The 15520-nt window shown below is 44.2% G+C and overlaps 1 protein-coding gene across 1 annotated transcript in view; it reads right to left on the bottom strand.

Moving 5' to 3' along the window:
* pkd1a (polycystic kidney disease 1a) overlaps positions 1-15520 on the bottom strand; it is a 179628-nt gene that overhangs the window by 62590 nt on the left and 101518 nt on the right. The window contains exons 17-24 of the mRNA XM_041205943.1: positions 14493-14630; positions 12314-12457; positions 7978-8254; positions 6592-6805; positions 5295-5454; positions 3599-3751; positions 1471-1615; positions 105-707 (exon numbers count right to left, since the gene is read on the bottom strand). Coding sequence (XP_041061877.1) covers positions 105-707; positions 1471-1615; positions 3599-3751; positions 5295-5454; positions 6592-6805; positions 7978-8254; positions 12314-12457; positions 14493-14630 — 1834 coding nt within the window. The remainder of the gene's footprint in view (positions 1-104; positions 708-1470; positions 1616-3598; positions 3752-5294; positions 5455-6591; positions 6806-7977; positions 8255-12313; positions 12458-14492; positions 14631-15520) is intronic.

The following is a 15520-nucleotide window of genomic DNA, read 5'->3' as shown; positions in this document are numbered from 1 at the left end:
CTACAACAGAATTATAGGAAAAGAAACAGCAGTCATAAACTGCACAATGTATTAATATATATAGCTCTTTACTCAAACAATTACCTCAATTTTCTTCTACATACCATTTAAAACTGTATACGTGACCTGAATGTGCAGCCCAGCTTTTTTATTCAAATTCCCAGAGGTGACATTCACAGTGACTGATCTCCTTGCAGCAATAACTGTTGTATTAATGGTGACATTTCTGACAGCAGAGTTGGTCGACACTGTAACAGTGATGGCCTTCTCTGAATCCAGGCTCTCAATGGGAATCTGCGACCCATTGTCGGTCTTGAACTCGATGGAAGCCACTTTGCTGGAAATGGTGTAGTTCTTTATGTAGCCGTAGGGAAAGGGATTGGCATCCACGAGGAACATAACTTGAGTTACGTCACTGAGGTTGGAAAATACACTGTTGAAGGATGGCGGGATGGAGAACTGGCAGCCTGACTTGTTGGCAAAGCAGAGCAGATGGCCGGGGTCAGCCCGCTTGCCCTGAGCCCACATCCTAGCACCCGACACATTCAAGGGTTCTTCGTTCAAGACTCGCGTACCCATCAGGATTTGCATCAACTTCATGGACAAGTCATAGGCCTTTGTTGCCACCAGTTCGGGTTTGAAGATAGGCGGGCTGGTGACCTTACTTATTACTGGAACCAATTGATTTGTCATATCAATCAGGCCTCCTACAGAACAAAGAAATTGAAATGTCAAACAAGTCCATTCAGCCAGGAAGGTTAGTGAGAGAATGATTCCCTTCCTGCATGTTATGTACAAGGAACTCAGAACCACGTGCTTTCTGACGAGAATGGGAATAAGAGTAACAGGCTGCCGACTTGTTTTACGCTACTGGACAGAGTCAAGACCTATCCTTTTTAACTTTTGAGACAACATTTTATCCAGACCAGTGCTGTCCAATAAGATTTCAATGCTCGCCAAACCTGTGATGATCAGGTCATCATTTTCACCAATGACACAAAATATATGCAAAGCATGGGGTGAATCTTGTAACAATCTCCCAGAGATGATCTGGGGTTGAGGGACAGGTCTAAAGGTGAGCAATGATGCACTTTGACAGCAGCTCTGTCAAAGAATACTTTTTGTAGCAACAACAGTTGCGGCGTAGCACCTAAAATATTTCAATATGCTTTCACTTCACTAATAGAGCCAGGTTAGCTTAAGGATTGTTTCTCCTGCAGCATTTCCTACTTACTATTGACATGGCCACGAATTTTGTCAGACAGAGGCTGGAACCCCGTCCTCAATGGAATGGGCTGCCACAGGATCCCAATGTCCATCTGATTAAAGTATCTCACCTGATGAAGAGCATCAATTTGCCATATGTCTGGCTGACTCACCACGTGTGGGTATTGGACAACTCTGACCTAGAGCTACAGTTATTTTCCAATGCTGCTTGTATTTCCATTCGCCACATTGTTTTGAACTTACCCACAGTGACAAGGATATTATCCCCGATGGAGGTCGGTGTCATTTTACCCTGTCCAGTTTCCTTTTGGAGGACTGTTATCATGTTGTCCAGGGCAAACAATGTCTGTTTCTGACATCTGCTACAAATTAGTTCTCTGCTGATAACCTAGCAAGAAGGACAGAGGAAAGAACTGAGTGAGAAAAGGACCAACTTGGCTTTAGCGAGCCAGTTTCTTCCACAGACATTCTACAATCTCTTTTTCTCAGGAACACTTTCTAACTTAATCCGAGGAAGGGTTCTGACAAGCTCTTCCTTGCCCGCAGAAGTTTATTCAGCCAAAGTTCATGATCTGCTTACCCCATTGATGAAGTGTAGAATCAAATAGAAGTTCCAACAAGGAGACAGGCTGTGTGGTCCAACCAGTTCATCTTGGGGCTTATCCCCCAAACGAACAGTAGTCCCTGTCCTCTGTACGCACTCTGATCTCAAATCCCTTCAGTAACTTTTCCTTCAACTGCCTAGCTCACTGAGTCTATATGCGCCAGGATTTTCTTGGAAATAACTTCACTGAAAACCCCACTTATATTGCAAAAAAGAATTTAAAAATAGTTGCATTTCTATGGCGCCTTTCACAGCCTCAGGATGTCCCAAAGTGCCTTGCAGCTGATTAAGTACTTTGAATTGCAGTTGCTGTTGCAATGAAAGTCAAGTTGCGCACAGGAAGCTCCCACAAATAGCAGTACGATAAGGCTCAATTTTAGTGATGTTGGTTGAGGGAAAAGTATTGGCCATGATGCCAAACAGAACTCCCTTACTCTTCCACAAATAATACCATGGTATCTTTTTCATCCACTTGAAAGGACAGGTGGGCCTTGGTTTAATGCCTCATCGGAAAATGGCACCACTAGCAATGCAGTACTCCCGCAGTGCTGCACTGGAGTGTCAACCTAGATATTTGCATCCAAGTCTCTAGAGCAGGATTTGAACCCACAACCTTCTGACTCTAGAGGTGAGAGTGCTACCCACTCAGCCATGTTTTCCACCCCATTTCTACAGAGCAGATGTTGACTGTGAGGAAACCCCTGAGCATAGTTGCTAACTCTGGCCGTGCTGTGCACTGCACCACAGCCGCCGATCCAAAAGTCTCCTGCTAGGATTCGCCTAGTTTGCATCAGCAAGTTGTGGGGAAAAAAGGATCTCCAAAACGGCGGGGTAACTCCTGAAATTCAAATCCCTCCTTGCATTTATTGAATTGGGCAAATGAAACAAGACAAAGGGAAGAGAAAAGTGACACAGTGGGGTCAATTTCCTTGGCATTTCTCCCATTCTTGCACATATGGGGAAACTCCATTTACGCACATACAGGGGATTTCTGCCAAACTTTGCTGAACGAGGACATCTGAGGAGCTTTACTCCATTGTGTAGGCCCATTCCTTCTTAGCATCATGCACTTGTGGAAGCGGCAGGAGCTGTTGTTTCTCTTTGCTTGGGTGAGAAACATAAATTAGTTCAATATTATATGCAAGCTGTGGCCATGGCTCTGAATTGGTGCAGTGAATACATCGAAATTATAGAATGGTACAACACAGGAGGGGGCCATTCAGCCCATTGTCCTTGTGTCAGCTCTTTCAAAGAGCAATTAGATCCACTACCCTTTATTCATTCCCTATAACTATGCAAATTTTTCAGCACAGGCTGAATGGGCCATACGGTATCCTTCTGTATCATTTGATCCTAAGATATTCAATTTCCTTCGAAAAGTTACTGTTGAATCTGCTCCTATCACCTTTGCAGACAGTGTCCTCCAGATTGTAAACACTCGCCATGTCAAAAAAAACCTCACCTTTCCCCTGATATTGCCAAAATCGTAAAATGGCGTCATAAACCCAAATCATTTAACTCCTCTCTCTGGCTGAATTTCCAAGTGATTGCTCCCAGTTGTTGGGGTTACTGAAGGCACTGGCTGGAATTTTCCAGCACCCCCCCCCCCCCACCACCCCACTTCGGTGGGCTCCCCCACAACGGGGCCAGCGAGCCACTGAAATCTCCGTTCACGTCGGCGAGACCGGAAGATCCCGCCAGGGTGAGGGGCTGGGAAGTTCCAGCCACAGTTTTTACCCCTTGTGCAGGGGATGAGGGAGTCCTTACCGTACATTGTGCCAATGCTGCGGAGATCTGCTGGATGTCATCCACAGTGGTGACTTTCAGTGACGTCAGGGCCAACGTGATATTACTGCGGATGTTAATCCTGCTAATTGTTTCATTTGTCCACTCCGCTTCATAGATTTTGCTCCTTTCGTACTGCAGGGGATGTTTTTAAAAATGGAATGGACGTGGGTTAGTCAAAATCAGATAACATTGATTCATGTGGTAGATTTCTCTGTGGCTCGAGCATAAATGATCCCTGTCACCTCCCACATTCCCCTGTTTAATGGTCTTTTAGCTTGGAATTTCTCGTTGTAGTAATGAGCTCAAATTCACCTCTGTGTGGTAACTTCTGTTTGAATCCTGCTCACCTTTTTACTTGGTTTGTCACAAATTCAGCCTGTTGCAAAATCCATTCTGCATGCCATGAGTTCAGCTGCCTTTTGCTTTATTTGTTTTTCGGATATGGGTGTCGCCGGCAAGGCCAGCGTTTATTGCTCATCCTTAACTGACCTTGAGAAGGTGGCGGTGAGCCATCTTACACTAGGCACGGATCTCTGGAATTCCTTCCCTAAACCTCTCTCTACCTCACTTTCACCCGGTAAGTCACATCTTTAAACCCAGCTCTTTGACTGAGCTTTCGATCACCTGTCTTAATATTTCCTTTCGTAGTTCGGTGTCAAAAAATGTCAGGTAATACTCCTACGAAGCACCTTGGGACAGTTTATTGTGCTGAAGGTGCTATATAAATGCATTTGTATCAAAATAATTTTTGTTAACAGCACTTTAAATATACCGGCCACTAAGCTTAGGCACAGCGGGAGTGGAATTCCTCCTGTTGATAATGTTAAGCAACGAGAAAAGATCAATATGGCTTTCTCATTAAAATTATTGGCAGGAGGGATTTCCTCTGGGATGGGGTTAGGGAAGGGTTGCGGTGCTTGATGCTGGAGTGGGTTTGGTACACTCGCCTTGTGTTCTAGCACCCTGGCTGGTGGCTATCAACTCCCTTTGAAGGAGGCATGGGCCACATAATAAAGACTGCCCATAATGTGGCACCAGTTGGTATCACAGAATCACCAAGGCAGAGCAGGAGGCCATTCAGCCCATCATGTCTGCACTGGCTCTCCGAATGAGCAACTTGCTTTGTGCCATTCTCCCACCTTCTCTCCATAACCCTGCACGTTTTTCCTTTTCAGATATCAGTCTGATTCCTTTTTGAATGCTTCTCGTAGAGCCCACAGGAATGGCTGGTGTGGGAACATGTCAGTGGACACCTCTCCTCAACATCGCTCAATTCTGGAATGAACCTGAAATGTGTGACAGATTTTACTAAACGTTGCTGCACCATTTAATAAGCCTCATGCTCTTTATGGGATGGTGCAAAAGACCCAAATGCTGGACACACTATTATCGCTTGTGCCACTTTACTCAGCAACAAGGACTTGCATTTACTGAGGGCTGCTGAAGTAGTAAATGGCCTAAGGCCTTTCAGAGGAGCATTAATCAGACAAAAAACTGTCAACGAAGAAGATAGCAGGATGCGTGACCTAAACAGGTGGGTTTTAAGACGTGTCTGTTGAAGGAGGAGAGTTGGAGAGGTTTAGAGAGGGAATTGCAGAGTTAAGGGTTTAGGTGACTGAATGCACAAATATGAAGCTATGAAGTGAGCGGGGGATGTCAGTGAGCAGTACACTACCTCATTGAGCACTGTGACCAGGGCAAGGGCATACTCCACAGTAGGCTGTGGGTCGCCCTGTTTTAACAGCTCCTGCAGTTTGGTCTCAGTCTCGAGCTTCATCCAGTCAGTGAGACTTTGGAACCCTTCAGGTGTGTTTGTTATATTGATAACCACGGACCTGCAGAAAGCAATGGCAATAGTGAACTGAATATATCATTAAGGTATAGAATGCAAATTCAACATAGGCAATCATGGAAGTAGAAAAATTTAACAAAGCGTTATCCACAACATTCACAATCAGCTTCATTGTACGCTCTCTCCAAACACTTACTCTTGGATAGAGAAACAAAGAGAGACCTAAGTTTGAAGGCATTTATGTCTGGCTCAAATCTTCCAGATCAGAAAGATGTCATCTGATTATAAGATCAGTTCAGATGAAGAAGGCTCCTCTGCCCATTTGATCTCATCTTCTCTAATGCCATCGTAATGCTGTTTCCCTAATAAAGCATTTAGCTGTATTGCTAAGTCCATTTCTCTACCTCACACTCTCCCTGGCAACAGGACCCAGATGTTGATCCATCTCACTGTACGAAATATGGTCAAGAAACCTCAAGGCAGAGATCTAAACTAAACTAAACTAAACTCCAGTGACAATAACTTGATTCAATATGGCAAAAACAAACAACTTCAGAATGAGCCCAAACCTTTGGAACCTTACTGATGTTTAATCTTTTCGATAAACTTATTAGGTAATCTAGCACCTTAAAGTAGAAATGAGAGGATGCAATTCTTTATTTTTCATAGGATGCAGTCATCACTGGCTAGGCCAACATTTATTGCCCATCCCTAATTGGTCTTGTTCAGAGGGCATTTTTAAGAATCAACACATTGCTGTGGGTCTGGAGTCACATGTGGGCCAGATCAGGTAAGGACAGCAGATTTCCTTCCCTAAAGGACATTAGTGAACTAGATGGGGTTTTACAACAATCAGCAATGGTTTCATGGTCATCATCATCAGACTTTTAATTCCAGATTTGTATTGAATTCAAAGTCACCATCTGCCATGGTGGGATTTGAACCCAGGTCCCCAGAGCATTACCCTGGGCCTCTGAAATACTAGTCCAGTGACAATACCACTATGACACTGTTGTCATATATTGTACAAAATAATTTTGTATTAAATAACTGGAAATTTTTGGATTAAATAAAAGAAAATCCTTTAACTCAGCACCAAACACTTAAAATAATTTCAGCATTTACTTATTTACAAAGGAATCAAGCCTGGTGAAAATGTAAGTTACCATCACCTACTCACCGGTTCAGAGCTGTTACAGAGGCTCCTTGCTGGTTCTGCACAGTGACAGCAATGTAAGCGATGAATTGGTTTGAGCTGAAGCCAGGGGGAAGGACTGCACTGTACTCAGATCGGCTACCTTTATACACGTAGAACTCGTCACAGTGAGTTCCTCCAACACCACAGCGAGTAAGGATGAAGCTATACACGAGAGGAACTCCAGCTGTCTCCCAACCTACAAAAGGTAAAAAGAGAGTTAGGGAGATCACCAAGAGGCATTACTAAAGCCTATATATGTCTTAAGTTGAGGCTGGTTTGTACATGTGGATAAATATAAGCTCAAAGACAAAGATTGATATAGGCCTTAATATTAGTGCATGCTTTAATATCCTAAACCCAACCTCTGTTATACACCGGCAACACTTCAAACTAGACTGTACTACCGATACCAATTTAGGTACAAAATAGTGGGCAAGATTTTAAGTCATTTAAAATCCAACCACTTGGACAGAGTTAACCTCAGGCCCAGAATTTCAGAATGTTCTGATTCTGCCAGAACCAAAGTGGTATGAAGCAGAGAAGGAGGCCATTTGGTTCATTATGACTTTGCCAGCTCTTTGCCAGAGTAATTCAAAACTAATCTCAGTATCCTGGCTCTCCCAAAGCCTTGTGCCTGCCTCTGCTACACATCATATTAAAATAAGAGCAAAGCATTGATTAAAATAGGCTCAGATGCTAGCACTCTCACCTTTGAGTTAGCAGGTTCACGTCTCGAGGGCAGGCTCTAAGATAGACTGGCTGTCTGCTGGTAACCAGGTTACCATGCAGGTAGCAAAGGTGAAATCCTACCTCAAAGAAAGGTTCATTAAATCTTACAGCTTAAAAACCATGTGAATGATTGTTTTCAAATGCTATAGACTTATTATCATGGCTGTTCTAGAGACATCAGTGGTCCTCTTTTCTAATCTTCTAAATTGGTTTACATGACACAAAAGATCCCTTGCCTCTGAGAAGATTATGGGCTCAATTCAGAATTTGAGTACGTAAGCAGACATTCCAATGCAGTACTGAGGGAGTGCTACACTGTTGGAGGTGCCATCTCTTTCCTAAAATGTTAAAGCAAGGCTCTGTTTGCCAGCAAACAGAACAGGTCAGATTAAATTATCCTTTGTCCACCTGCTGTTTGTGGAATCTTGCAGTGTATGAAACATGCCTGCTAACATAACAAGAGGCACTTACATGAAGTGCTTTGAGATGTTACTGAGAAATGTGGAAACACAATGTATTCTTTTCTCTTTAACATCTACAGGATGCGGCCAAGATAATTGAGAATGACTGGGAAAATTGCCATCAAAGTCCATACAAAGAATCCAAACACGTGACAGAGCTGCTCGCCGTGGGGCTTACCAGTACATGTGAATGTGACGCTGGTCGTCAAAGCACTGATATCTTCTGTAGGAAAAATCAGACATTTGCCCCCAGAAGGTAGGTGTATCGGCGGGATGTATATAGACGCAAATCCTACGTTCTCCATCAGTGGATCAGTAACATTCAGGCTAAATGTGTAACCGTCTCCATCCTCCAGAACTCCATGTCTCAAGACCAGGTTCATTTCAGTGCTCCCGGTGGAAGTGGTGGCATTGTCCAGGGTGAGTAGCTGCTTCTTTGAGTTTTCTACTTTCCACTGTTAGCACAAGGAAAGAGGAAACAGATTAAAGAGCAGGTGACAGGCATACCTGAATGGAGTATTTGTCTAGGGAAGTCCAACGGTGATGATAAAGTGTTCAGCCGCCATTTATCTGACTTGGGTGAATGTCCGTAATAAGTGTGGGTCAAGGAAGTGGTGAAGACTGCTTGGGCTTCTGAAAATTGTACCTGGGAGTTCGATGTATGGCTAGATTCAAAGTTAAGAGATCTTCCTAACCTGAAAGTACATTACGCCTGCGCCAATATTTGACATTTGTTTTACATGATTCTTCAATGGCTTTCTGTGACTGTTGATATTAGTTTTGATGATTACACTGCTGGAAGGACTTGGCACACTAACTTCTCTCCAAGTGCAGACCTTGTGACCTCAGTGGAGCTCAGAATCACTGAATCAAAATGGCATTTTATGCCTATGCAAGGCAGGGATTGATGCAGCTCATTCCAAATTCTCTTGTGTTTTCCCTTCCTAGCACATGTGTCTTTTTTTAATCTCGCTGTTTGAAGCAATTACAAGAAACTCTTCCAAATTGGACACAGGGCCTTTGAAGAACTGGGTGGTGCAATGTGTAAATGCAATGCTCTATTACCTCAGCCATCAGACTTAGGTTGCCAACTTTGGTTGGATATATTCCTTCATTGTATAACCTCTTGCCTCTAACCATCCCACCCCCAGTCAAAAAGCCTTTGTTTCATATTTTCAATATTTTTGCAATTAATAAAAGTAAGTATTCAAAGAAACTAATTTTTTTGGTGAAATAAAACTATGTTTTTTCTCCCAGGGGCTGTTTGCAGTAGTGTGCTAGAGACTAAGTTCCAATTCCTGTAGACTCCAGGGCAATCCTGGAGGGTTGGCAACCCTAGATTTGGGTTTGATCACAACCTAAGGCTGAAGCTGAGAAAGTTTCTCCTCCGTTTGATGTAATGGAATGGGGTTTGGACCCAGTTTTTCGAGGGTGTGAGTCCATAGCATTAAAATGGGCAATAAATCACCCAAAGTGACAACAATTGACTTTCCCAACCAGAGAATTCTGTGAAATAGAACAACATTATTAATGGGGCTGGTGGTAAGTGCAGAGTGTATGGTGTTAAATTTTTAAAAATTCATTCATGGGATGTGGGCGTTGCTGGCATTTATTGCCCATCTCCAATTACCCTTGAGAGGGTGCTGGTGAGCTGCCTTCTTGAACTGCTGCAGTACATGTGGTGTAGGTACACCCATAGTGCTGTTAGGGAGGGAGTTCCAGAATTTTGATCCAGCAACACCGAAGAAATGGCGATATATTTCCAAGTCAGGATGGTGAGTGGGTTGGAGGGGAGCTTGCAGGTGGTGGTGTTCCCATGTGTCTGTTGCCCTTGTCCTTCTCGATGGTAGTGGTCGAAGGATTGAAAGGTGCTGTCTAAGGAGGCTTGGTGAATTCCTGCAGTGCATCTTATGGATGGTACACACTGCTGGCACTGTCTGTCAGTGGTGGAGGTTTTGAATGTTTGAGGATGGGGTGCCAATCAAGTGGGCTGCTTTGTCCTGCATGGTGTCAAGCTTCTTGAGTGTTGTTGGTGCTGCACACATCCAGGCAAGAGGAGAATATTCCATCACAATCCTGACATTTTTTTTTTATTCGTTCATGGGATGTGGGTGTTGCTGGCTAGGCCAGCATTTATTGCTCAACCCTAATTGCCCTTGTTGTTCCTTGTAGATGGGGGGCAGATTTTGGGGAATCAGGAGGTGAGATACTCGCCTCTGACCTGCTTTTCTAGCCACAGCATTTATACTGCTCCTGTTCAGTTTCTGGTCAATGGTAACCCCCAGGATGTTGATAGTGGGGGATTCAGTGATGGTAATGCCACTGAGTGTCAACGGGCAATGGCTAGGTTCTCTCTTGTTGGAGATGGTCATTGCCTGGCACTAATGTGGCGCAAATGTTGTCCAGATCTTGCTGCATTTAGACATGGACTGCTTCAGTATCTGAGGAATCGCAAATGATGCTGAACATTGTGCAATCATCAGCGAACATCCCCACTTCTGAAGGAAGGTCATTGCTGAAGCAGCTGAAGATGGTTGGGCCTAGAACACTACCCTGAGGAACTCCTGCCGTGATGTCCTGGAGCTGAGATGATTGACCTCCAACAACCACAACCAACTTTCTTTGTGCCAGGAATGACTCCAACCAGTGGAGTGTTTTCCCCCTGATTCCCATTGACTCAGGTTTGCTAGGGTTCCTTGATGTAACAATTGGTCAAATACGGCCTTTATGCCAAGGGCAGTGACTCTCACCTCACCTCTGGAGTTCAGCTCTTTCGCCCATGTTTGAACCAACGCTGTAATGAGGTTAGAAGCTGAGTGGCCCTGGCAGAACCCAAACTATGCATCAATGAGCAGGTTATTGCTAAGCAATTGTCGCTTGATAGCACTGTTGATGACCCCTTCCTTTACTTTGCTGATGATGGAGAGTAGACTGATGGGGTGGTAATTGGCCGAGTTGGATTTGTCCTGCTTTTTGTGTACACGACATACCTGGGTAACTTTTCACATTGCCAGATACATGCCAGATTGGTTAGGGGGTGTGGCAAGTTCTGGAGCACAAGCCTTCAGTACTATTGCTGGAATATTGTCAGGGCCCATAGCCTTTGCAGTATCCAGTGCCTTCAGCTGTTTCTTGATATCACATAGGGTGAATCGAATTGTCTGAAGACTGGCATCTGTGATGCTAGGGACCCCTGGAGGAGACCAAGATGGATCGTCCACTTGGCACTTCTGACTGAAGATTGTTGCAAATGCTTCAGCCTTATCTCTTGCACTGACGTGCTGGGCTCCCCCATCATTGAGGATGGGGATATTTGTGGAACCTCCTCCTCCTCCAGTGAGTTGTTTAATTGTCCACCACCATTAACAACTGGATGTGGCAGGACTGCAGAACTTAGATCTGATCCGTTGGTTGTGGGATCACTTAGCTCTGTCTTTCACTTGCTGCTTATGCTGTTTGGCAAACAAGTAACCCTGTGTTGTAACTTCACCAGGTTGACACCTCATTTTTAGGGTTGCCTTGCGCAGCTCCTGGCATGCCCTCCTGCACTCTTCATCGAACCAGGGTTGATCCCCTGGCTTGGTGGTAATGGTAGAGTGGGGGATATGATGGACCATGAGGTTACACATTGTGGTTGAGTACAATTCTGCTGCTGATGATGGCCCACAGCGCCTCATGTTTGCCAGTCTTGAGTTGCTAGATCTGTTCGAAACCTATCCCATTTAACACGGCGGTAGTGCCACATAATACGATGGAGGGTATGTTCATTGTGAAGATGGGACTTTATCTCCAGGAGGACTGTGCGATGGTCACTCCTACTGATACTGCATGGACAGATGCATCTGTGGCAGGCATATTGGTGAGGATGAGGTTAAGTATGTTTTCCCCTCTTGTTCCTTCCCTAACCACCTGTCACAGACCCAGTCTAGCAACAATGTCATTTAAGACTCGGCCAGCTCAGTCTGTTGGTCTGTACTGGTGCTACCGAGCCGCTCTTGGTGGTGGACATTGAAGTCCTCCACCCAGAGCACATTCTGCGCACTTGCCTCCCTCAGTGCTTCCTCCAAGTGGTGTTCAACATGGAGGAGCACTGATTCATCAGCTGAGGGAGAGCGGTACATGATAATCAGCAGGAGGTTTCCTTGCCCATGTTTGACTTGATGCAATGAGGTTTCATGGGGTCCGGAGTCGATGTTGAGGATTCCCAGGGCAACTCCCTCCCAATTGCATAGCACTGTGCCACCACCTCTGCTGGGTCTCTCCTGCTGGTGAATAGGACATACCCAGGGATGGTGATGGTGGTGTCTGGGACATTGTCTGGCGATGGTGGTGTCTGGGACATCTAACCTGTGTATTCAAGAACGGTTACTCAAATGTTAAAAATTATTCCCCAAAACTGAAAATCCTCAATTTGATCAGCGCAAATAGTCAAATGACCAAAAACACAAGTGGTTGGTAACTAAACCACACTAACTCTGTACCAAATTAGAACCAGCACATAGGTTTGCTCTTACCACATACTGAGGATTGCTTTCACAGTTGCTGCAACTTCCAGACAAGTAAACGTAGGAGCTTTTGCTCACTCCGTAGACTGCCTGTGCTTTACAGGAGACACACTCCAGTGACACCAGTGGTGAACTTCCACCCTTCACCCAAACCTGTGAGGATGAATTAAAAAACAAAGTAGTTCATCAGGCAGAGAGACTGAAGAAGCTGGGGTTGTTCTCCTTGAAGCAGAGAAGGTTATGAGAAAATTTAATAGAGGTGATCAAAATTATTGGCTTAGATGGAGTAAATAAAGAGAAACTGTTTCCAGTGGCAGAAAGGTCAGTAACCAGAACGGGAGAGTTAATGGGTTTGGCACAAGAACCAAAGGCACCATGAGGAAACATTTTTTTTAATGGAGTGAGTTTTTGTGATCTGAATACACTTCCTGAACTTTCAAGGAGGAATTTAAAACTTAAAAGGGAAAAACATGTCAGGCTATGGGGAAAGAGCAATAAAATGGAATTAATTGTAGCTACCAAAAAGCTGGTACAGGTACAATGGGCCGAATGGCCTTCTGTCCTGTATCAATTTAAGATTGTATAATCTTTTGACTTAACTATCAGCAAATACGTAACTGTCAACCGTGGCTAAGATGGGAAGTATCCTTGTTTATAGGTTAGAAGGCCGTGGATGCAAACTCCCCATTAAGGGGGCTGATTAGCTCAATTGGCTGGGTGGCTGGTGTGCGTGGTCTAGGATAATGCCACCAGTGTAGGTTCAATTCCTGCTCTCACTGAAGTGGATTTAGGACCTCTTTCCTCACCCAGACTCTGAGAGTGAAAGATAATAGCAAAGCACCACTGACCAAAATTAAACAGCTCAGGATAAGCTATCAGCAGATAATGAGCCAAGGACCTGCCTTTGGGCAGAGCACAAATGAATGAATTGCTTTTTATCACTAAGCATGGTGACATGTTATTGAATTAGCCAATCTATTACAGTAGTTGACAACTTAAACACTAAAATAACAAAATAGTCAACTGCAGGGCACAGCGAGAAAACTTTTCACAGTGACTAGAATGACTAGGGTAATGGTCGATGGGTGCCCTTGCAAATGGAAAGTTGTCTCAAGTGGTGTTCCACAGGTCTCGGTGTTGCGACCCCTGCTGTTTGTGTTATATATTAACGATTTGGACCTGGGGGGCACAATTGGGAAATTTGCAGATGATACAAAGATTGGCTGAGTAGTGGATAGTGTAGAGGATAGCCATAATCTCCAAAACGATATGGATGGGTTGGTGGAGTGGGTGGTAAAGTGGCAGATGGATTTTAATATAGAGAAGTGTGAGGTCATACATTTAGGGAGGTCAAACAGTTACAGGGATTACACAATAAATGGGAATATACTAAGAGGGGTAGATGAAGTGAGAGATCTTGGCGTACAAATACACAGGTCCCTGAAGGCAGCAGTTCAAGTAGACAAGGTTGTAAAGAAGGCATTTGGAATGCTCTCCTTCATTGGCAGAGGTATAGAATATAAAAATAAGGATATAATGTTGGAATTGTATAAAACACTGGTGAGGCCACAACTGGAGTATTGTATGCAGTTCTGGTCACCTTATTACAGGAAGGACGTAATATCTCTGGAGAGAGTGCAGAGGAGGTTTACAAGAATGTTGCCAGGGTTAGAAAATTGTAGCTACAAGGAGAAATTGGATAGGTTGGGGTTATTTTCCTTACAACAAAGAAGGCTGAAAGGTGACTTGATTGAAGTGTACAAAATTATGAGGGGAATAGATAGAGTGGACAGGATAAAATTGTTTCCCTTGGTGGAGAATTCTAGAACCAGGGGACATAGATTCAAGATAAGTGGCAGAAGGTGTAGGGGGGACATGAGGAAGAACTTTTTTACGCAGAGGGTAGTGGGTGTCTGGAATTCGCTGCCCAAGTTGATGGTAGAAGCAGGAACTTTAAACTCTTTAAAAATGTACCTGGATCTGCACATAAAGTGCTGTAAGCTGCAGGGCTATGGGCCGGGTGCAGGAAGATGGGATTAGAAAGGGCACCTGGGTGTCCTTGGGCTGGCATGGACAAGATGGGCCAAATGGCCTCCTCCTGTGCTGTAACTTTTCTATGGTTCTATGTTTCTATAAACCAACCCTTTCATCCCAGGTTCTATAAGACTTTCAAAGGCACTTTACTTACAAATTGTTTGACCGACTGGGGATTCCGGTTAGGTTTACTGACGCTCAGACTACATGTGTAGGTTGTGTTGCGTTTCAGTTGTTTCCTGGGAATAGAGAAGACGCCTCCTTTGCCAGATATATAGCAGCCAGGAAGTTCCTGAAGGCAAAAGCACAGGGCAGTTCATTTCATTAAGCCATTTGTCGTCTGGAAATCCCTCCTGCTTGCACCAGCATTACAACAGTGCGTCTTCCCTCCATTACTACAGTGAGTGTACTTCAAAAGTGCTTCATTGGCTGCAAATCACTTTGGGACATTCTGAGCTCACGAAAGCACTATTTGGATGCACTTTCTTCATTCTTCTGCTTAAATAATGGCTTTTTAAAGTTGAATGCTGCAGAACAAGAAGCTAGATTTCTGGTCATCTTTCCAAAGGCAAGACAGTTTGTGTTAGTATAGGACGACAATCACATATAGGTATTAGTTATGTTGATGTCAAACACTCCAGTGCCAGCTTCAACACAGTGACAGAAGGTTTCAACTCATTCAGGGTGTAGCCCGTTTATGCTATGAATGTGGACCAAGTTACTTGGAGTACTGGCAAGCTGCATGGTGGTCATACCATGCCTACACCGGCTCCCAGTCTGGCAATACCTCCATTTTAAAGTCCTCATCCTTCGATGTCCTCAGCCCTCCTCATATCTGTAACCTCCTCCAGCCCTACAACCCTCCCCAATTTCCCCAATTCTGGCATCCTGCACATCCCCGATTTTCATCGATTCACAATTGGTGACCATGTTTTCAGCTGCTGGGCCCTAAACACTGGAATTCCCTCAATAAACCTCTCCACCTCACTCTCTCCTCCTGAAAGACACTCCTTAAAACAATCTATTTGACAAAGCTTTTGATCACCTCTCCTAATATCTCGTTTTGTGCTTTGGTGTCCAACTTTGCCTGATAATCACTGATGTGAAGTGCCTTGGGACATTTTACTATATTAAAGAGGTTATGTAAATGCATGTTTTTGTTGTTTGGCTTGCTGTTGTGTC

The sequence above is a fragment of the Carcharodon carcharias genome, chromosome 15 (genome assembly GCF_017639515.1).
Source record: "Carcharodon carcharias isolate sCarCar2 chromosome 15, sCarCar2.pri, whole genome shotgun sequence".
Lineage (NCBI taxonomy): Eukaryota > Metazoa > Chordata > Chondrichthyes > Lamniformes > Lamnidae > Carcharodon > Carcharodon carcharias.
Note: the sequence above shows the minus strand (reverse complement) of the source record. Positions and strands in the feature narration are given on the sequence as shown.